At 35.0% G+C, this 23,186-nt stretch overlaps 1 protein-coding gene across 16 annotated transcripts in view; it reads right to left on the bottom strand.

The window, feature by feature from the left end:
* The window catches only part of LOC122120053 (sodium channel protein type 3 subunit alpha), an 84,482-nt gene that overhangs the window by 19,501 nt on the left and 41,795 nt on the right, over positions 1 to 23,186 (bottom strand). For all 16 annotated transcript variants that reach the window (XM_042694079.1, XM_042694070.1, XM_042694068.1 and 13 more), the window contains 6 exons: positions 17,625 to 17,798; positions 17,118 to 17,474; positions 14,462 to 14,932; positions 3,213 to 3,330; positions 1,975 to 2,129; positions 992 to 1,165 (listed from right to left, as the gene is read on the bottom strand). In XM_042694079.1, the coding sequence (XP_042550013.1) occupies positions 992 to 1,165; positions 1,975 to 2,129; positions 3,213 to 3,330; positions 14,462 to 14,932; positions 17,118 to 17,474; positions 17,625 to 17,798 (1,449 nt within the window). The remainder of the gene's footprint in view (positions 1 to 991; positions 1,166 to 1,974; positions 2,130 to 3,212; positions 3,331 to 14,461; positions 14,933 to 17,117; positions 17,475 to 17,624; positions 17,799 to 23,186) is intronic.

Below are 23,186 nucleotides of genomic sequence, written 5' to 3'. Positions count from 1 at the left end.
ATAAAGTACGTCATGATTGCTAGGAAACAGGGATAGTGCTTGAAGATCATTGCTTTGGGGAAAAGCTATGAAGCCCCCACAATACATTATCACAGGTACTAAGAACCAAAAAATGAGGATCAGTTTGCCCAAGTGCCTTTCCTGCATTTGAAATTAAAAAAAAAATAGGCTGCAAGTCAGATAATTGCACTGTTTCTATGACTACTCACCACAGAGTAATCAGACTTAGAGCAGATCTACACCTAACTCTGCATGGTAAAGATATTATTAGCTACTATTTTATCTAACTACTGATTTAAAAATGGAAGTAGCTGGGCACTGGTGGCCCATTCCTTTAATTCTAGCTACTCAAGAGGCTGAGATCTATGGATGTGGTTTGAAACCAACATGAAAAATCCATTAGACTTTTATCTACAATTAATCACCAAAATGCCAGAAGTGGAACTGCGGCTCAAGTGGTAGTGTTAGCCTTGAAAAGGTAAGGGATAGTGCCCATGCACTGAGTTCAAGCCCCATTACTGACACAAAAAGTGCGAGAGAGTATTTTGCTATCTCTGAGGTACATAGCTTAAGAAGTACAGAAAATGGGTTACATTAATCCTATTTAGTTTCCTGTGGCCCAGTATGGCTGGAAAGTCCAGTTCTTACCATTTCTGGCCCAAAGCTGTGATGATTTTTCCCCATCACCTATGGTGGTACTTTGTTGAACTGTTAATAAGCTAAGTGCTTAGCTATGTCAATTAACAATACTATTTATGTTACTTATTTTAATGTTCTCTACATAAAAACATGAACTGCCTGCTAGTAGTAAGAAACAACTCATTCTGCTTTACTCTTCCTGAGAGATGTTCAGCATTGGTGAATTTATTGTAACTAAAAATAAAATCCCCGTACAGCTGTGTCAGCATTAATAAAACTAGGTTCTGTCAAGGTTTTAGTTAAACTTGGTTATTTTAAGAATAATTTTATGGAAATAATTCTGTATACTTACATCAACAATCAGGAAATCTAGCCAGCACCATGCATTAGTGAAATATGTTTGAAACCCATAAGCTACCCATTTGAGAAGCATTTCCAGAATGAATATATACGTGAAGACCTTGTCCGCATATTCTAGCATGGTTTTGATGGTCTTTCGCTGTTCAATGTATATATCTTCAAAAGCCTGAGAATAAATATAATGTTAATTTATCTTGATGGTTTGATTCCCTTAAATACTTCTAATGTGCTTAACATATATTGAGTACAAAGAAATAATTTGATAAGTATTGACAAGTATCATACAGACATTGGACAACTGAAAAAAAATCTAAAGACTAAGACTAACTAGGAAAATATTGACAAGGAAATGTCAACATCTTTATTTTTACCATTATTTTAAAAGTGATGTAAAGAGGGATTAAAATTACATGAATCAGGTAATGAGTATATTTCCTTTTTACAATGTCTTCTCTTTATTGATGTTAATCCCTAAATTTTACTCACTCGAGTGTCTATCTCAATTACTACTACAAAGACTTTCAGTGAAATGACATGAATTTAAAAAATAACTAGAGGCTCTAAGGGTAGTATATGCTTATTCCAATATTACTTTCATTCACTGAATGATCTAGCTTATTTTGAGGGAACGTTGATTACACATGAAGAAAGCAAGATACAATTTTCATCCATTAATGTTAACATAATTATTAGGGAAAACTAGATGGCATTTGACAGGGAAGGTAATGTAGCCACACAATGTTTCTGCAAATGGTTGTCTCAGTGAGGAAAAACATCTGCTAGATAAACACCAGATGAAAAATTCCATCTGGCTGTTTCATCTGATTTGTTTCCAACAGAATTTTGCATAGAGTACTCAGTTCTGCAAGACAACACTTCTCTTTTGATTCTTAAACTTGGTGTATATTTCTGGAATTTTATTGGAATGAGCTTCTTCACTGGAGCCTGAATCTGCCCAGCATGCGTTTTACTTACCAAAGCACCACTGCTGAGAAGAATCATGAAGACAATGAAAGTCTCAAACCAGTTGTGCTCTACAATGCTGTAGCAGGTTTTCCTAAGATTCCACCAAATCTTTCCTTTGCCTTCTTCTGTACTTACTTGACAGAAGGGAAACTTTTTAATACATCCTAAAAGGCAGTGGTTAAATGTAACAAAACAGAAAAAATATATTTTATTTCTAAATAGGAAAAGCATAAAATTTCTTGCTCCCTCTCCACCCCAACCCCGGTTCAGCATTTTATGGGGTACCTGGCTGTGTCATTCCCTTGTCTCCTCCAACATTTCTCCCACGCAATAAAATATTGTTAGGCTTATACACTTAGAATATAAGAAACTTCTTTACTCATATTTGCTTCAATGTATACATATGTATATATTTCAATAGGCATCAGAATTTCTTTGCTGCAAGAAAATCTCAAGATAGGGACAAACCCATAGGTTCAAGTTTATTCATATTTTCATGCAATTCTAAATTTCGATTTCCTCCTCTTCAATCACAGAAAATCCCACTGTCTTTCCAGGTAATAGCTGCTGTCAATATTCTCCAGCTAATTTATTTTCAGCCTCAGTGCTTTTCTTAGTCTCGCCATGACTCATCTTGTCAGTCAGTATCTCCCAATTCCTTTGTCTTCTGCCACCTAAGATTTTGCATTATTTTTTTACTTCTCTTTGCTGTTCTGCTTTTACTCTCTGTGCTACCACTCATCAGATTAAATCCAATTATGATGAGTCAATAAATCTTTACTGATTTGTGTACAATTTGCTGGCAGTGTTACTGCAAGAACAACTGTGACTCCCCCTGCCAAAGTTACCTCTCTAAACAGCTCTGGGCATTGCACAAAATAATCACATTTGGAATTATAAGAGGTGCGATGCCATTACCATAGCCCCTAGAAATCAAATCACATAATCAGTGATATATTTGGAAGGGATTGCAATTATCAGTGGCATGACATTTTAAAGTGACAAATGTATCTTAGGATCTGTATTCTTTCATTCTATAGGGTGGAGGGTTTATTTTTTTAAATTCTATTCTCTTATTTTTTTTTCCAGGAATAGTTTCTGCTATTGAACAATCTGAAAACATAAATTTTATTTAGAGGAAATGAGAAAAACAAAGATAAGCCTGTCTTCACTGTTTTAAATACTTCCCTTGAAAACATTTGGAAGGACTGATGGGAGATTTTCTCACATCCTACTATTTGATTTACCTTCAGTAAAACAAGCTTCTGGCTTAAGGTCTTCCTCAGGTTCAATTTCAGGTTCACCTTCTCGGGGTGGGGCAACATCTACTGTGCTTCCTTCTGATGAGCTGGTCGCATTTAATTTCTGGAAACACAATTCCATTTCCAAGATGTGAATTTTGTTCCCATTTATTCAAATAATTGGGAAATGCTCTCCCACAGTGCAAAATATAATAGTACTTGCATTTGACTTGAGTAGTGATACTGATGATTTTATACTAATAATTTCACATAATTAAATTTCTACTAATCACAACAATGTGACGAGTTACCTCATTCAAGCAAATAAAGGTTAAACAGCAGTTACTATAGATGATTTGAAAGGGTTGATCATACTGATTAATTTGTTTTATCATCTCCATTTATGCATGAATGCCATAGGAAAATAACCTGATAACATTAATATTCTGGCTAACCCAAAAATAGTTTGAGAAGAACTTATTATGTTAACATCTACTCATGATTATATTAATTAAATGCAACAAATCAAGCTGTAACTTGCACCCCTTCAGATAGAAATTTTCAGAGGGCACAGAACATTACCGGTTGTTTCTAAGTGCTGTCCATGTTTCTGTAATTTTCAAAAGGGAGAGCAGCACGTTAACATTAGTCACAGTCATTATATTTCAACTTTGAGCTATATTTTTCTCTGGCTTACATAATTTTCTCCTTATTTTACTAGCACAAAGTGATGGATCATTCTTTCTCCCTCTTTGTAACTGCATAAAGGGATCTAACGCTTGCTGAAGAATTCTAAATGCAATGGAAATGTCTTCATAAATGACATCACCTAGAATCTGTAGAGGAGGTCTTTTTTATATTCAACATGTGATCAGGCTGCAAATTTCTCTTTTAAACAAATCACTGCGGCATGGTGAAACAGGACACTTTAATGGTATAAGAATAAAGATCTAATAAGTTTCCTAAGGTCAGTCAAGAAGACATCATGAATGTGTGATGCTTTGTGAAAAGTGTGCTAAGACATGATGACACACAGCACAAGCAGGCAGTGTAATGCATTTAGGATGAAAGAACAGCTCATGGGCATGTGAATGATTTTGAAGCCCCCATTATGAACATCAGTAGCTCAGTGTGAAAGGCACTCAGCCCTAGCCTCCTGAGTTAACGTCCTATTTTAAAAAGGGCTAATGACAGGTCATATTGGGAGAAATTTAGCTCAAATTTTTCTGATTTATTGAAATCATAATGTCAATGTGAGCTTAATATTTTATACTGTGAACTAAAATTGAAGAGTAATGTCCAGATAATACTTGCCATGGTGTGACTTTGAAAGTGATATTAATCATATCCAAATAAATATATTATGAGAATGATTTCAAGTCAAAATATAATTCCACAGTATAATTCCTTCTACTGGGGAGTTTGCTGAAAAGAAAAGCTAGGTCATCATTGTGTCTGATGGTTCTTAGGCTTGTTAGAGAATAGGAATTTTTACAAAATTCCTTTACTTTTTGAAAACCAGAGAAGCACAGACAAATTTTCTCCTAGTATTTTTCTGCTTCTTGCACATAGGGTATATTCATTCTTTTTTTTTTAATAAAGCTTAGAGAAGCAATGACTGGGCATAATCATAACAGCATTTGGAATAATCAAGAAAAATGATTTGGTCTCAGCAGTTTACTCTTCCAATTTCATTGATGATTTATAGGTTGGACACTATGGCTTTTGGTGACAGACAGCAATTTTAGACACTTCAAAAATAACACCAGTATGACATGAAATTAGTTTGAGATGCTATTCACAAAGTTCATGATTTATCTTCTTCCTCAGCTAATTCAGGTGCATCAATATTTTCCTGACCATCAATATTATTCTGACCATTTTTTAAAGCATAGAACACCTTTTTTCACAGAGTCTCTTTCTTGCATGCTATTTCCAGCAAATTCTATAGTTCATTTAGTTAATTATACTTGCTCCTTTTGGTAAAATATAGCATATATATGTGCATGTACATATATATGTGTGTGTTGATGTACACACACATATATTTATACATATATAACAAATAAACACACATACTGTATATAAAAAGATCCAGTACATCACCATGTATAAAATGCCACTCAGTAGTTATGCCAAGTTCATGAAGAGTTAAACAGTAAATGTACTTTATATTACTTTTCTAGAGAAAATTATGATAGCTGAACACTTTTATCTCTCATTTCTTATAGTACATAACACTCAGAAATGGCCTTAACAGAAATTATCTATTTGAATTAGAAAATGAATTTTCTTATTAAATAGAAATTATTTTATCAATAATAATTTAGTGTAAAAACATACATTTCCAAATTGTGTCAGATGCCAAACAAGGAAGTATGAGAGAAGAAAGTCATAAACATTATATGTATAAACTCACAGACTTATATGCTTTTCAGCTTGAAAACTTTAGAAAATATACTTACCCTTCATAAATGGAAATAGTTTAATTTTTACATTATGATTGTCACATATTCTACTACTGGTGTCATATATTTAATTACAATACTTACTTAAAACCAATGATTCACAATACACAGTATAAGAGCCAGAAAGGAGAATGAACGTTCAATCAACAGTTTACCAAGTATGGATGACAGAATTTTGTTACTAATTTTCTTTAGATTACAAACATTTGTGAATGTCACTAACATGTTTGTGTGTGAATAATCATACTATCCCAGTTAGCTCTGTGATAACACTACATATTTGGATACACTGACGTAGAGAGGGACAGTATTCAATTAGTTCACCTCTGTCTCCCTGGAACTCTGAAGCCAATGTCATTTGAAAACAGAGAAGGGAAAAACCCTACCCCCTATGCTGCCCTTCTCTCCAGGAAAAGAATCTTTTCTTTTTTCTTTCTTTCTTTTTTTGTCAGTCGTGGGGCTTGAACGCAGACCTGTGTGCTGACCCTGAGCTCTTTTGCTCAAGGTCAGTGTTCTCTTACTTCGGCTACAATGCCACTTCTGGCTTTGTAGTGGTTAATTGGAGATAAGAGTCTCAGGGACTTTCCTGCCAGGGCTGGCATTGAACCATGATCCTCAGATCTCAGCCTCCTCAGTAGCTAGGATTACAGGAGTGAGCCACCAGTGCCTTGCTAAGAATCTATTTATATGAAAAATTGTTTCCATGCTATCCAGATTTTTTTTCTGATAATGAGGATAAGCTTTTTAAGCTAAAATTCATAAGCTTTGTAAGCTAAGACTCTGGGAAACTCCCAAGAGAATTTTCAGAGGATATGTTTCCAATCTCTAAGAACTTCATGAACAAAGAGGAAAAGTGATAGGCAAGTGATCTCTTTGTTAACGAGTGTTTCATGAGATTCCTTTTTCCCTATGAGGTTAACACAAGGTCAGCTCTCTTCGAGTGGAATTCATTGTTTAATTGCAGCAATCAGAAATGCCACTACACTTTTTTTAGCCAATAGGCCACATTTTTAAAAATCAAAGGGTAGTATTTATATTTTATTATATGATGTTATGTATTATTATATGAACTATGGACATTTCAAAAGTTGTGCTTCTATTCGCATTAATGATCTGAAGTTTAAATTGGGTTTCTATCAATTATATCACCTATGCAATACATGGGCTTTAATGCCACAGTCATTGCTTGCATAAGGTTACTAAAGAGGGTATTATTTTTACCAAAGTATAATGTATGTATATGTTGAAATATCATGGTAGAATTCCTCTGTAAATTAATATACACTAAAGAAAATAAATGACAGGAATGTATTAAAGCTTAATCAGGACATAGTTAATAGTAGGAAGGAAGAAAATGATGGAAGGGGTAAAGGTTGAATATAAGGTTGAAGGTTGAAATAAGGTTGAAGTACCTTATAGGCATGCATGAGAATAGAACACTGAATCCTTTGAAATGGTTTTAAGAAGAGAAGATGCTGGACAGTGATAGAGAGGTTGAATTTGATTGGAAGTCTCTTGTATATTCAATATATATTGCTTATGTTCATTACTGTGCTTCTAAGTCACTAAGTTATGCTCCACATAACTATTTAATCTTTTAAAATTCTGTACATCAACATAATAGCAATTTACGTTAATTCTATAAATTAACATTAACATTAATTACTTTAGTAGAGGGTAGTTTGTGTTACACTTACTAAAGACATAACAAAATTACTCATAAGATTTTAAAGCACATAACTGACTTAAAAGCAAGCAACTGGTGATAGACACAAATGATAACTTACTTTATACTGCCATAGCTGTTACTATATGACATAAAATTTTACAAAATCAAAGAAACCTGAAATGAAATGTATCATATTAAGGAACTTGATGACTGTACTAAATAAGCAAACTTATTACTTGTTCTGAACTAGCTAAAAGTAGAAAGAAAACTTTCATATTAAAAAATCACGTAGTACAAGTCCAAACTTGCTTGCTTGTACTATTATCTTCCTAACACCTTCAATATTTCATGGCACTTAAGTTTAGATTTTTCCATCCCTTGTAGAAACAAATTGAGTCTACAGAGGGATGATGGCGTATGCTCTACAAATGCACACTGGAAAGCAGGTTTTAAGATGCAACATTCTCCAGGTCTAATTCAGCCTCAGAAAACATGCCTGGCTGTAGCAGAAGCCTGGCGCAATGCTGTGGAAGCTGCACACTGACCCAAGACTCATGCTCTCAGACACATGGTACTTGAGAAGGTTAACCACAACCACCACTTAGAGGAATGGGTTTCTTCAAATAAGAAATGACAGAATTAGCAACTGAAAAGGCCATGGAACCATTCCCCACACCCATAGCAATATGACCTTATGTATAAATTTCCCCTTGTGACAAATAGTGCTCTTGATTTTTTTTTACCCAATTAAAGAATGAATTTTAACTTCCAGAACTTGAAGAGAATGTTAGCAACTGGCCTACTTCCACTGAAATGCGCTCACATTTCATTTATTTTCAGTCAGCTCTCAAATGTTTGACTCTCACAAATTGCTGTATGATTCAAGAGACAAAATAAAAGATTCAGCCATTACAGATTGCCTTTAAAATCTAGCCATTTCCTCTATAATTTTTTTCAGGAGTTTGTCTTACTAGTAGAAGAGGAAAATCTTTTGGTCACACATACGACCAGGGCCTTAGTCTGATGTTTTGGATATGCATAGCCATGGCTTAGGATATTTCATTTGAATTACCGGCAGCCACATACGGAATCTAGTTGGATGCTTGTCCAGGACAAGAAGAATATAACAAAATAGCTCCTTTTATTTTGTGATCAGTTATTGAGTGATTAAAAATATAAACTGCCACCAGCTGGCTTTTTTCTGACATATGGTTAAATGTACAACACCCGTAGTGCTTCTTTTTTTTTCCCTCTAAAAATAGCCTTAATAAGAGCATGATATATGAAACAGAAAGTCATTATGTGGAAATTGAAGAGCAGGGCCAAAGAGCGTCAAGAAAGCAAAAGCAAAAGGCCATTTATCTTGAGAAGGGGTACAACAATTTCCATCAGAACCAGACTTAATTGGTTTTATTCAGCAGAAAGCTACTAAGGCACCAACATAGTTCACTGAAGGTTGAAATGTTACAATGGCTATTCACATCCCCATCTGTGACTCTCGGAAGGACATTCTGAAACACTGGCAGAGATTGAGAGCTAAAGTCCTTGTCTTGTTGCTCTTCCAAGTCTCAAAACAGCACAGCACCTTTTCTAGAAAGCCTTATGCTCAGGACCTTAGTCAAACATGTACTTTCATAATTTCTACAAAAGCTTCAAAAAGGAGGGCATTCTGTGATAAACATGGTGTAAAAGCCAGCTTGCCAGCATCATTTCATTTTATTCTGCTTTATAGAGAAGAGAAATCAGATTTTCTTCCATGACTAATAATGTAGTTTGACAACTACATTAGTGATAAGTGAAAACTGCACAAATCACTAAGGATTGTTTTTACATCTCTTTTTAGTTAGCAATTGCATTTCTCAATTGGTTGTATTATATCAGTAATTTTTAATTTTCTCTAAGAAAAAAATGCATGTACATATAAGTTAAACTTGGAGACAATTTCAATCTCCAATTAGATGTTTGTTTACACCAACAGTCTTGAAATGGCTCAATACATGTGAACTTTATACTTTTGCTTCATAAATTTCCTATACTGGTTGAGATTCCAGTAGGGTAGTAGTTCAACAGAAGAAAGTTACTCAAGTGATTAAAATCTTAGTTAATCCACTCAGCTAAAATAGTCTTAAGAGGGATCATTTTCTCCTTATGAAAGTATAATAATTAATCCTCAAAATAATAAATATTCCATGTTAGTTTGAGGTAGGACATTTCAGAAGAAATCAACGTATATGAAAGAAATTCCAAATCAAAACTAAGTTCACTAGGCCAATCAATGATCAAGATACATTGTTTTCCCTCGTCATAGTAGATAGTTCCCTTATTTCAATTACAATGATAATGTTTTTTTTAATTTTCAGACACCTGATTTAACTTTCCTAAACTACCAAATATCCAAGATATGTGGTGCCCAAATGCGTATACAGACTGTGGCCCTTCTCCAAAAACTTAGGATCACTCCTCTTTTACTAAGCCTCTTCCTTAAACACGAAACAAACATTTTAATCTGGAGCACAAGAATTGTTAGGTTGACAATTGTAGTCATAGATCTGAAAATAATGACCTAAAAGTGACATTGCCATTAGAAAAACTTATGAGGTTCATTCTGGTGATATAGCTTATATATGTCTATACATATATATAAGGGCTGAATCATCAACAAAAAGTTGTGGTCTTATTTTAATGAAATTGAAGCAGAAAAATAAAAATTGCATGCTCTTTTTAAGTCCTAGACTATACTGAATCTTACACATTTCTATTATGCCTCAAAATAGTATAAATCCTCTAGAGAGCATGCAATTATTGCTTTTTAAAGTCTATGAGATTGAACTGGAAAGCCCATTAGCAGAGCTGAATAAGATGTTGGGACTGCCAGTCTCGCCTGACCATGCTGTGAAGTGTCACACGCTAAGCACAGAGCAGCTGCGCCAGTCTAGCACTTCCTTGCCACGGCAGGGGAAGGAATGTAGCCGAGTAGCATGCAGGCCAGTCAAAAGTCATTGAGAAAGTGATTGTACATGTACAACTTGCTTGGGTAACCTGGGCAAAAGTGGTGGCACGAGTCTCTGGCTGGTTAAAAAACCCCAGAGCTGCATTCTTGATGGCTCCAGCTTGATTTTACCCCTGTGAGAAGTAAGAAGGGTAAGCAGTGAGGGTCATAGTATGATATTGATAGACTGAGCTCGGAATTCAACCATAATTAACGACTGTTAAACCCATTTTTTTCTCCATCTTTCAAATAAAACTGTTAAGAGCTATTGTATAAAGATCTAAACTTAGGTAAAGAGCCGAGGAAATTATGACTTCAACTTTAAAAATGCAAAATCAGACAAAACTGTATATTTGTTTCTCACAAGATTAATAATATATCTCTAAGTTTAAGATAAAAAAAATCCCGCCCTCAACTGCCTTACAGTTTCTTCATGCATAAGCTTTATATTTACTTTTATGCCAGCCTGTTTACAGGAGTGATATATATCTATACAGATACAATGCACATACATTTATGTAATATTGTATACCATGTGTTGAATTACAGCAATCCACATTTTAATCTCTTAAAAACGGTCAAGGGTCAAGTGTCTTTGGCTGTACTTGTTAGCCATGTGTTATTATTGAAAAAAAAGGAAACAATAGAGTAGCTGGAGTTTTCAAATACTATCTAAATTGATGATTAATTTATCATTGCCTCTTAAGAGAGAAAATTTATATAACTTGGGGGCAATTTAGCTTTTCAGTGAAAAATGTACAACCCAGTTGGGTTTAGCCCATATGACTGATTGCTCACTTTGTCAGGAAGGACAAAAGACATCCTGTGCTCCTCAAAGCATTGCTCGATGTTCTGCTGCTCTCGTGGTAAAACACACACACACACAAACTAAGAAGCATGGACTAAAACATTGCTTCACAATGTGTGTGTGTGTGTGTGTGTGTGTGTGTGTGTGTGTGACTATATATGAACTTAAAAAAAAAAAGAATAACCCAGCTGAAGTAAGTATGTATCTGAAATAGGACTCATATTCAAAGTTAGTACTTCGGGAAAATTTCAGATCAAACTGTATTTACCTACAATTTATGTAAATCCACCTGATAGAACATGCCATTTTTTGCTTTTACTTCTTAAAACTCTACTTTCTGTGAATCTAAATGTGAATTGTCCTGTTACATCTGGGGTTTGTTAGGCACTAACTTAAATAGATTATCAATATAAAATATATGGTTCAATTTAATAATTACTGGGCAATATCATTTGAATTTTTAAACCAGTTTTGTCAAAATAATTTCACTTTGATGATTTTCCTCTAATAAATCTTTGTATTTTAAGCAATCTTACTACATTCTGTAATCACATTTCATATATACAAAATTAGCTTAATATATAATAGATTGGTTCTACAAATCACTCAAAAAGGACTTTTTTTAGCTCACCGATATTTTCAAAGTCTTGATAATAAGCAAGAAATTGTATCTCAATATTTCAAATTTGTGATGTGTGAGCTATTAAAAAGAAATGATTGGGGACCTTTTGAAGTTAACTGAAGTATTTTAGAAACTGCTTGGAAGAAGGAAATGAAGACATTTACTATCCATGAAGACCATGTCATAGACCTTGGTATTCATTAACTATAAAATCTACAACATCAAGTTTGTTTTCAACTCTGATTTCCCATCCAGGCCTCAGTTCTCTGTTCTATTGCTTCTTCAGCACAGTCACGCCTTGGTATCTGTGGAGTCATTCCCCAGCCCCTACGAATACCCACATCAGCAGGTGCGCTGGTACCTGAAAACTGCCCTCGTATTTGTGCATTACCAAAACATAACTCATGATACCTGAAATCATCTCTAGATCAGTTATGGTAACTACTACAAAAATTAGTACAATGAAATGCTATGTCAATAGTTGTTATATTGTATTTTAGGGAACAAAAGGAAGAAACTTCTGTACATGTTAAGCATAGATGCGGTGTTACATAATAGTTTTTGTCCCTGGTTGATTTACTGCCTAGATGTTGAATATATGGATATAGAGTCAGTCATGTACCTCAATAAAATAAATCTGGTAATCTTTATGAAATCTAGTTCAAATAAATCTGGTAAGCTTTATGAAAGGATCATTTCAAACAGTGATGTATTTTCATTTTTTCCAATGTCTGATATTTTAGGTTTGTTAAATTGTCAGTTAGTCTCAGTTGCTTTTTTACCCTAGCTCAGACTTTATCATCTCATTGCTATCAAATGTTTTTGTTACATTCCCCAAAGTATCTTTCAATCTAGGCTGTTTTGCCCTTGGATATCAAATGATTATTTCATATAATACATTCTTGTTGGCTTCCTGTGTTTCAAGAGAAAAAAAACTTCTAAAAAACTGACTATGCTGTTAATTCTACACTCTAACTTACTTGAACATTTGCCATCTGACATACCCAACCCTCTCAAAGGTATTTTCTACTATATTCTCCACTTTAATACTAAGCCTCACTCTCCTCTCTGACTTTTATTTTCTAGATTTCTGCTTTCTGTTCATCTACATTTGACTCACACTTTGACACCTACTTTAATTTTATCTCTCCTGTTTATAATTTTAGACGCAGGATTAAGCATTTAGATAGATTTTTAGGGATTCTGCAAAGTGTGTTAGTTAAATATGTGGAGATTTCCCTGGAGTAGATTTGTGTGTTAACATTCTTCATTAAGTCTTCCTTACCCTAAGAATACAGTAGACTGCCAAATTCATAATAAACATTATTAGCTTGCTAATTAATTGGTGTTTCATCTCAAATCTTTGTGAGGTGATGGAAAAATAAAGTTAGTTTTGAAAGTTTAGAATGAGCCAGATAACATAGCAGTGAACTTGCTAAGCAGACTTCAAGTATAATTCAAAGAAAGAGTACTACTACTTCATTTTTAGAAACATTTTTCAAAGTATTTTAATATTTAGTATCATGACACATCTCATCAACTCTGAAATATGTGGGAAATCAGGCAACTATGAGTTGTAATGTCAGCTACTTATTATAGGAATTTCAGACCAATTTTGTTGGTACACATATTTTAAAAGGGAAACTTCCAAATTATTCTCACAAAATCAGACAGTACTGGTCTGAGGCACATGGTGTCAGCATTATACCCTCAAGCTAAAACATGTCTTTCCTGACTCCATCTGTTGTAATTCTGTAATTCTGTAAATCTGAAGTAATTCTGATTGGTGTACTAGAAATCCACAAAAATAGCCAAAGGTTTTCATCTTTTTACCACAAAACAGAATTGAAGAATTACTACCATTTTGCTACCCTAGAAGGTTTAATACAGTATCAACAACTTCCCCTCTTCCCTTCCTCTCTCTTTCCCTCCTTGCCTCTTTCCATTCACCCCTTCTCTCGCTCCACCACTCTCTTTCTCCCTTCCATCAACAATGAAGAATACTATCGTAAGAACAGGTTTTCCATCTATTATCCAACCCTAACCCTGAAGTGCAGTTTTTTAAAGTATATCTTAGTATTTTTTAGTTAATCTGGAAGACTTTATAGATTTATCCATTCCTGATGAGATGGAATTAACTCAGTACTACTTTCATTTTCCCAATAATTTTAATGCTTCTATAAATAACTCATCACACACATGAATAAAACTTGCAGAGATGAACAGAGATTATACAAAACTTCCACACTTAAAGTAAAAGTCTAATATGGACAATAAGAAGATAAACCCAGCACAATTATCAATAAAACAGACTACTGATTTGTCTGAAGAGCATAATATAATGTGGCATAGAATGTATTAACTAGTTTCTTTTTTTTTATACAAGGTCACATTTGAAATTGGCCCTCAAATTCTGAAGAAGACAAGCTTACTAATTTTTCACAAGTGTGATTCACTATAAGAAACTGAATATTTATTTATAGAGTACCCATACTTTCTCATAATTTCCCAACATTACCCTATGACTTCACTATTACTGATATTTCAGTGCCAGGGATTGAAATAGTCCCTAGCATATGATATTCTACCATTAAGCTAAGTTCTCAACATAATATTGCTTTTTAATAATGCACATTAACATCAGGAATAACCACAGTGTGTGTGTATCATAGGAAATGCAAACTTAAAAGCATCCTTACCTCTTTACTTTCTTCTAGTTCTGACTCACTGCTGAACTCCTCAGTATTTAAATTTTCGAAGTCAGACTCCCCAACAGCAATTGGCACTGTTACGGTGAGGCTAGGGTTGTTTATGAATGACATGTAATCATTTTCATCATTTACATATTTTTCCACACTACTTCCAGTACCTACACCACTGGTTGTTCCATTTCCATCTTTAAGATAATTCAGTTCTTTGCTGATTTCAATTCCAGTGTTGTTGGATAAGCACCTCTCCATTTTGTTGTCCTTATGGATTTCTATTACTTTGGGCTTTCTAAAAAAAGCTTTGCGAAAACACTCCCATATTTTATTTTTTACATAATCAATTCCCTTTTGCATCCTTCCCACAGCAATCTGGAGATTGTTCATTTCATTATCATCATCAGTAGCAGCAAGGTTGTCAGAGCTAAATGAGCTCAACAATAAGGCCAGAAAGAGGTTCAGAACCTAGAAGAATAAGAAAGGGAAAAGAAAGGAAAGGAAAAAAAGTTCTGTGTTAATATTAAATTATACATAAAAATTTTAAAAGATTTTAACAAATTCTTCTTGAATGCTTATTATATTTCAGCCTCTGTTGAAATTACATGCTATTCAAAGACTCCGATCAATTTTACCTTGTAGAAAGGCAAATGGTAAGCCAGGCACCTCTATTTCCCCACTGAGAAGAAAAACAGAAAAGCGCATCTCCTGAGACTTAGTGTCTCTACTTAGGCTTATAGTGAAAAACAAAACCTACTTTTATGCTTTGGAGATTTTGGGTTTTTTTTTTCGGTCGTGGGGCTTGAATTCTGGGCTTGGGCCCTGTCCCTCAGCTCTTCAGCTCAAGGAGAGCTCAAGGTGAGCTCAAGGTGTTCTTCAAAGAGAACAAAAGGTTTTTTACATCTTAATCATTTTACTTTATTAGCTTTACTTTGTCTACCTTCATTTGTATAAGTAATATTTTATTTAATAACTTGATATATATAAAAACAATATTCTTTAGCAAGCACTTTTTTGTTCATTTTTCTCATGTAGTTGTACATAAGAATTGCCATTTAACAAAGCACTTTACCAATACTTGACCAGTGTCACCCATATCGACATTCTCACCCAGACCCTTACTTTACTTTTTTGTTTTTTTAGTATATATATTGAATTCTTAACAGCATTCTTCCTTCTCTTGTTTCATCTACCCTTACAAACACTATTCTTGAAATAAAAATTCTGTTGGTCCAATGGCTGCAACACATAGTAGCGGAAACTTCCAAATGAAATTTATATAAGGTTTAAAACATTTCCTATCAACTACTTTGTGAAGTGTATTTGTTCAAAGATCTCAACAGATAGAGAAAACTCAATAATTATTCTGGGGTTTAGGCTAGACCTGCGTCATGTATATACTAATTCTCCATACCATTGTGATCCAGAGGAGAAAATTAATTAACTAAAAATCAATGGTAATGCACAAATAATTCACAATTTCTTGTAAAAGAGAATTTATTTATGAAAATATTTAACTTGAAATGTAATTATTGAGTTCCTGTATGTTATACTGTAGAAAGAAAGAAGAAACCCCACTTGTTCCTTTATACATTGAATTTCTTTCAGACTCTATAACTTTTTAATCTATTATTTTGAGAAAAATGATAGGTTAAATGATATCTTGCTAGTGTTCTTTGAGGGATGTTATTTGAAATTTACCCTTCAAAGGAATTTTGTCCACACATGACTAAAAAGTGTGATTATAAAAACACATACCTACATAAACTGTTTTTATATTAATGCCTTTGAGTCATGGAAAAATCAGTATTTTTAAAAATCTTGCCTGTCCCTGATCTATTTTGCTCAAGGCTAGTGCTCTATCATTTAAGTCACAGCTCCACTTCTGGCCATTGTGGTAATTACTCAGAAATAAGGGTTTCATGGACTTTCTTTAAACCATGATCCTCAGATTTCAGTCACCTTAGTAGAATTGCAGGTATGAGCCACCTGTGCCTGGCTCTGTATCATGCTTAATTATTTGAATATTTATAACCTTTGAGCTGGAAGTGGTTCTGTGGCTCAAGTGGTAGAGCACTAGCCTTGAGCTGAAGAGCTCAGGAACAGTGCCTAAACTCAGAGTTGAAGCCCATGAACACATACACAAAAAGGGGGGGGGGAGCATAATTATAACCTGAAGCTCAAATATAATAATCTATTTTATTATAATTTATCTTCAAACTTTGGTGGTATGAAGCCTATATTTCTCAGTAAGTAAATACTATGAACATGTAAAAAGCAGTAAGTTCAGTGTGAAATAGCTCTCCTTAGGATTAACAGAGAATTTCTTATCAGAATAATATTAGAATAAGAATGTTTTGATAAAGAATGTTTTAATCATCATCTAAGAAAAAATCAAAGAAATAACAAATTTATGATTCTGAAATTTTCATCAGAAGTAGTTTACATAATCCTCCATCCACCACACTTATTCCAGGGTCACTGATAGGAATCCTGTGCCAGAGAAATTGAGTAACTTGCTCATGGTCATGCAGTGGGCGGGATTTGAGTCTAAGTCATTTACCAGAAAACCCAAGATTGTACCCCTCAGGTCACCTTATTACCTATCATCTAGTCTAGTCCTTATTTATGAACATTCACAACTCATACCTACCACGAGGTTTCCAATCACCATGACCAACATGAAAACAATAAGGCACATGGTCTGGCCAGCCACCTCCATGCAGTCCCACATGGTTTCTATCCACTCCCCACACAGCACGCGGAACACGATGAGGAAGGAGTGGAAGAAGTCGTTCATGTGCCAGCGAGGCAGCGTGCAGTCCTCGTTGATCTTGCAGACGCATTCTTTGTAGCTCTTACCGAAGAGCTGCATGCCGACCACCGCAAAGATGAAGACGATGATGGCCAACACCAAGGTGAGGTTTCCCAGCGCCCCCACGGAGTTGCCAATGATCTTTATTAGCATGTTCAGCGTGGGCCACGATTTTGCCAACTTGAACACCCGGAGCTATAATACAATGAAAAGATACTCTCAATGACAATCACGATATTACTTATTCATATTGATATCATTAAAGGAACTATAGTAGTGATATGGATACACATTTCAATTATGACAGTAAGCAATAGGGTGTAAACAGTGAATGCAGGCAAATACCAGTCTGAATGATCGCAGTACAGACAATCCCTCCACATTTGACAAACCAAGTTCCATTAAACTCAGGCTGACAATAATCCCATCAAAGATATTCCAGCCCTCTTGGAAATAATAATAGGGGTCCATGGCAATGATCTTGAGGACCATTTCTGCTGTGAAGATCCCAGTGAAGACCTGAAGGAAAACAGAGAGGAGCGGCACTTCAGTGGCACTGAAAAACTTGAAAGCTGACAGAATCCATAGAGACAATATATAAAGAAGATCACCAAACCTAGTGAAAACAAAGCTGAGTTTTAAATTTAACAAATACAACTCAAGTAGTATTTTGTGAAGTGGATTGTCTTATTTAAGAAATCAGCTGGAGAAACTTCTCTGAAGAAGAAAGAAGGACGGCCAATAGACACATGAAGAAATGCTCAACCTCCCTAGCCATAAAAGAGATGCAAATCAAAACAACACTGAGATACTACCTCACCCCAGTTAGAATGGCAAAAATCAAGAACTCTAAAAACAACAGATGCTGGAGGGGATGTGGACAGAAGGGAACCTTATTCTATTGTTGGTGAGAGTGTAAACTTGTTCAACCACTTTGGAAAGTAGTATGGAGGTTCCTCAAAAGACTCCACATAGAGCTCCCCTATGACCCAGCAATCTCACTTTTGGGCATTTACCCAAATGTTTACAAACAAGACCACACTAAAGCTACCAGCACAACTATGTTTATTGCAGCATTATTTACTATAGCTAAGATATGGAAGCAAACCAGATTCCCCTCAGTAGATGAATGGATCAAGAAAATGTGTTATATATACACAATGGAATTCTATGCCTCCATCAGAAAGAATGACATTGCCCCATTTGTTAGGAAATGGAAAGACTTGGAAAAAATTATATTAAGTGAAGTAAGCCAAGCCCAAAGAAACATAAGTCCCATGGTTTCCCTTATTTGCAATATCGAGTATATGTCTGAGTCAAGCAGAAAAGGTCAGATAAGGTGATGTTAGGAAAATGAACCCTAAGATATGTATTCAAATGGTTTTTTTCTTTCATGCACTTGTTTCTAACGCATTTATAAGATTATTTCTTTTTTGCTTTGTATGTCCCTCCCCCACAGTATAACCCCTCTTTCACTGTATTTGATGTTGGTATAATTTGTGGAGGGGAAGGGGAAAAACAAGTTGTTTAAATAAGGATACAGGTGGACCCGTTGCAACAATGAGAAGTACAAGTTGTCATGTTGAAAATGAAATTTACAACTTTGGTGGGGGGGGAGTATTGTGTGGGGGGAGCTGGGGGAGACTGGGAAGGGATGGGAAGGGGAAACAAAGGAGGAGGCTACAATGCTTGATAAGAAATGTACTCATTATCTTGCCCATGTAATTGTAACCCCTCTGTACAGTATTTTCACAATAAAAAATAAATAAAAATTAAAAAAGAAATCAGCTGGAGGGGCTAGGAAGGTGGCTCAGTGGTAGAGCACTTGTCTTGCATGCCTGAGGCCCTGGGTTCGATTCCTCAGCACCAAATAAGCAGAAAGAAAAAAGGCGGAAGTGGTGCTGTGGCTCAAGTGGTAGAGCGCTAGCCTTGAGCTGAAGAGCTGAGGGACAGTGCCCAGGCCCAGAGTTCAGACCCCATGACCGGACTCAAAAAAAAAGAAAAAGAAAAAGAAATTAGCTAGATTTCCAAGAAAAAAACCTTCCACCATTCACAAATTAAATCTGATACGGAACAGTGGCTACTGAATTACTGGCTCCTTGATACAGAAGGCTTCTCCAAGCAAGTCTATTTCAGAGGTCATATTACAAATCCATCTATTTGGGGGTGTTACTACACATTACTTTAAAAAAACAGTAGAAATAAACACTCAGTTCTAGATTTTGTGTTTTCTTTCTTTATGGGACAGCAATTTTGTGTCTATAATTTTATAAACATTGCTGAAACAACATTGTGTTTGCAACAAATGTTTCCTAACAATAATCTTTGGATGTGCCATGCCTCAGAATTAAGGTTAATGGATTAATAGGACAAAGAACTGCAGAGCTAATTGAAGCCAGCAGGAGAACATTCTCAGTATGCACATACCCATAATTAAGATAAATGAATTATTTGAGTTGCTAGATAAAATGTGTATTTGACAATAGAAAGAAAAACACAATGAAACAAAGTCAACATCCAGTCTGTACAACTGAAAACTGTAGGCAAAGAGATAGGTGGTCATAAAGAGTTACAAAGTTACTCTTTCAAAAAGTCTTCTAAAGTAATCACTCTATAGGTAGACTCTATAGTTTTCTATCGAAAAAAAAACCCTGCGTTTTGTGATGGTAATATCAAGCATATTACTGATTAAAATAAACCAGCCTTTACCTTGAAGAAACTCTCAAAATCACAGTACTGAAACTAGTTGGTGTCCCGAACCATCACATTAATCAAAGAAATCTTAACTCATTCTTGTAATAGTTTTCAAAAATGGCGAACATCTCATTTTTCTAATCACAAAAAGAGCTAAAAGAAAATATTAAGTTCGGTAGTGTCATATTTCATGCAAATTGAAATAAAACTCATTTTGAGCAAGCTGTTGTCCATGGAAGCCCATGATGGGGTCTACATTGAAAATTGTGCTTTTATTTTATAGAATAGTTCACCCTGGGACTTTCTTTCCAAATAGCATTTTCCTGGTGAATTTAAAATAAGTTCTAACATAAAAATTTGATATCTTATATAAAACTTTCAGAAGTAGCTATTATTTGAAACAGGCACCCTGAAGACAGAAGTACATTAAAGAGAGATAGAAATTCTCCAGATAAATGACCTTCAAATATCTCTTCCTACAGAAAATCATAAGGTGATTTTTAAGGCCCTCTGAAATGATTATATCTCTTGTACTGAACAAAATATAATATCCTCAATTCATATTTTCATCCAAAAATGTAATCCCAAAGTCATATATGGTAGTATATGCCTATAATTCCACCACTTGGGAGGCTGAGTGTAGGAACATTGGAAGGTTGAAGCCAATCCAGTCTTTCTGGAGAATTCCAGAATAGGCTGGGCTCCACAGGGAGATCATCTCAAAAGAAAAGAAAGCCAACTATATTATGACCATGAAAGCTTGCTTTAAAATGATTGTTTTAATATTTTAAATTTTAATTAGAATGTTCAATTCAAAATTACAGCTTTCTTTAATATTTTCAATTTGGGGTTGTTTTTGAACATTTTAGTGCAGGTTTAGTACCATCAGGTTATTTGAAGAGGTTTTGTTTGAAGAGTTTTTCTAACCTATTTTTATTGATGGGCTCTTTCCATCTTACAGAAACCCTAAAATGGGACTATGGGTTTTGAAATGGCTAAAAGCTAAGCCCCCATGCTACCATCTAAACACAACCCCTCAGAGAAACTCAGTAAAGCCTTTTTATCTCTAAACATTCAAATGTAATAAATCCAATCAGCCAGGAAGTTGATGTAATTTTTATGTTTTGCAGCAACAGGATGCAAAATGGGGTATATCAACTAAATGAGGACTAATTTCCATACTCTTCTGTATTCTTTTATTATCATTTGTTTTTGTTTTTGTTTTTTTGGTTCGTGGTGGGGCCTGAACTCTGGGCCTGGGCACTGTCCCTCAGCTCTTCAGCTCAAGGCTAGTGCTCTACTACTTTGAGCCACAGTGCCACTTCCAGCTTTTTCTGCTTATGTGGTACTGAGGAATAGAATCCAGGGCCTCATACATGCAAGGCAAGCACTCTAACACTGAGACACCTTCCCAGTCTGATTATTATTCTTAATTCAACTAACACCTTTACATCTTCACCTCCATGTCAGTATGGGATCATTTGAGATATAGTAAATTAGTCCTTAGAAACTCAACTTTATTTTCATGAGCAAACTAATCTCCCCACAAAATATAACTGAAATCACCTTTGTTATAAAATACAGCCCACAGATAGCAAAGTATACATAATCTAAGAAACGGTTTCTATATTACTCTCTCTCAACCTTCATATGTAAAATATTATATATATATATACACATTATAAAATTATGGGAATAAAACAAGATATTATATTAGAAGTTACTTCATAGGAAGTATCTATATGTGTGTGTGTGTGTGTGTGTGTGTGTGTGTGTGTGTGTGTGTCTATGTGTGTATGTGTGTGTGTGAGTGTGTGTGATAGTACTGGGGTTAGAACTCAGAGCCTAAGTGCTATCTCTCAACTTTTTTCACTGAAGCTCTCCCCCTTAAGCCACATCTCCATTTCCAGCTTTTTGGTGGTTTTTTGGAGACAAGAGTTTCATGGGTTTTCCTACCAAGGCTGGTCTCAAACCACAATCTTCATCTCTCAGTCTCCTGGGTAACTAGGATTTTAAGCATAAGCCACAAGTACTCTACTATGCCATGCCTCATTGATAGGAGCTGTTATTATTGATTATAATAAGGATGTTTCATCCAATATAGACAGTTACGTTCATTTAGAAATAACTCAAGTCCATTTTTGTCATCTATGCTTTCTATATTGATCACCCTTGTTTTCCCAGCACTAACATGAATTTTACTGCTGAGTATACTATAATAATCTACTATTCATCAATTTCTCTTCAAAATTTCCTATCTCACTATATTGGTTAAGATGAAAACCACCATAGAATTGGAAGGGGAATGAAAAGTCACCTACTCCATTGTACACACTCTCTGTGTGTTTTGAAAATAGGCCCAACAATCCAAGTGATGTTCAGGACCCACAGACTTTTAGCTTGAATTATTCCCTAAGACCCAGACTGGATGCTTTCATCTAGTGCTTTTCCATTTAATCATTTTTAAGCCAATCTCTTTTATCTTGTGCTTCCATACTCAAAAGATTCAACAGTGGATGTCTATAAGACCCCAATTTCCTGCTTTCCACTGGTAAATTTCCAAAATTTCCCCAACTGTCCAATATCCTGGGGAAAACACAAGAGCCAGAGCAGAAATATTTTCCATCAATATTTCAAAAGAAAGGGCTAAGAGGTTAATAGCATATATGCAAGAGGAAGGAAGCTGTTTAATGAGCACATAGATGCCAGGCTCAATGCTAGGTGTTTTCACACTACCTCACATGACCTTCACAACAACTCACACAGATGGGTAGATATTACTGCACCCATTTCAATAACAGAAAACAAACACTTGTGCTGATTGTGGTACTTTTCCAAAGTCTATATTATTAGTAAGCATTGGCAACTATGAGCTAATCCAGTTTCAGCTGACTCCAAAGCCTGTGTCCTTTTGCAAAACATGCTACCTAAAGAAGCCCTTTGGAGACTGAAAACAACCAGTGGGTGACTCATTGAATGAGCATAGCACAAAAAATGTGGAAGATACAAAAAGAAACGCGATATAACCTCTGACATTGAGAAATTTATAACAGATTTGAAAACTAAAAATCATAACTTAAGAATATTTTTAATGCTAATGATGTTTTTAAGTTCTTAAGAGTTAAGAAAAGGTACTCAATGTGGACTGTCAGTTTAGAAAAGAAGGGGATGAAGTTGGACCTTAAGGAATATGAATTATTGACATGAGTTTAA

Source organism: Dipodomys spectabilis, unplaced genomic scaffold (assembly GCF_019054845.1).
Source record: "Dipodomys spectabilis isolate Male_0828 unplaced genomic scaffold, ASM1905484v1 ptg000174l, whole genome shotgun sequence".
Lineage (NCBI taxonomy): Eukaryota > Metazoa > Chordata > Mammalia > Rodentia > Heteromyidae > Dipodomys > Dipodomys spectabilis.
The sequence above is the reverse complement of the archived record's forward strand: the minus strand, read 5'-3'. Positions and strand labels throughout refer to the sequence as shown.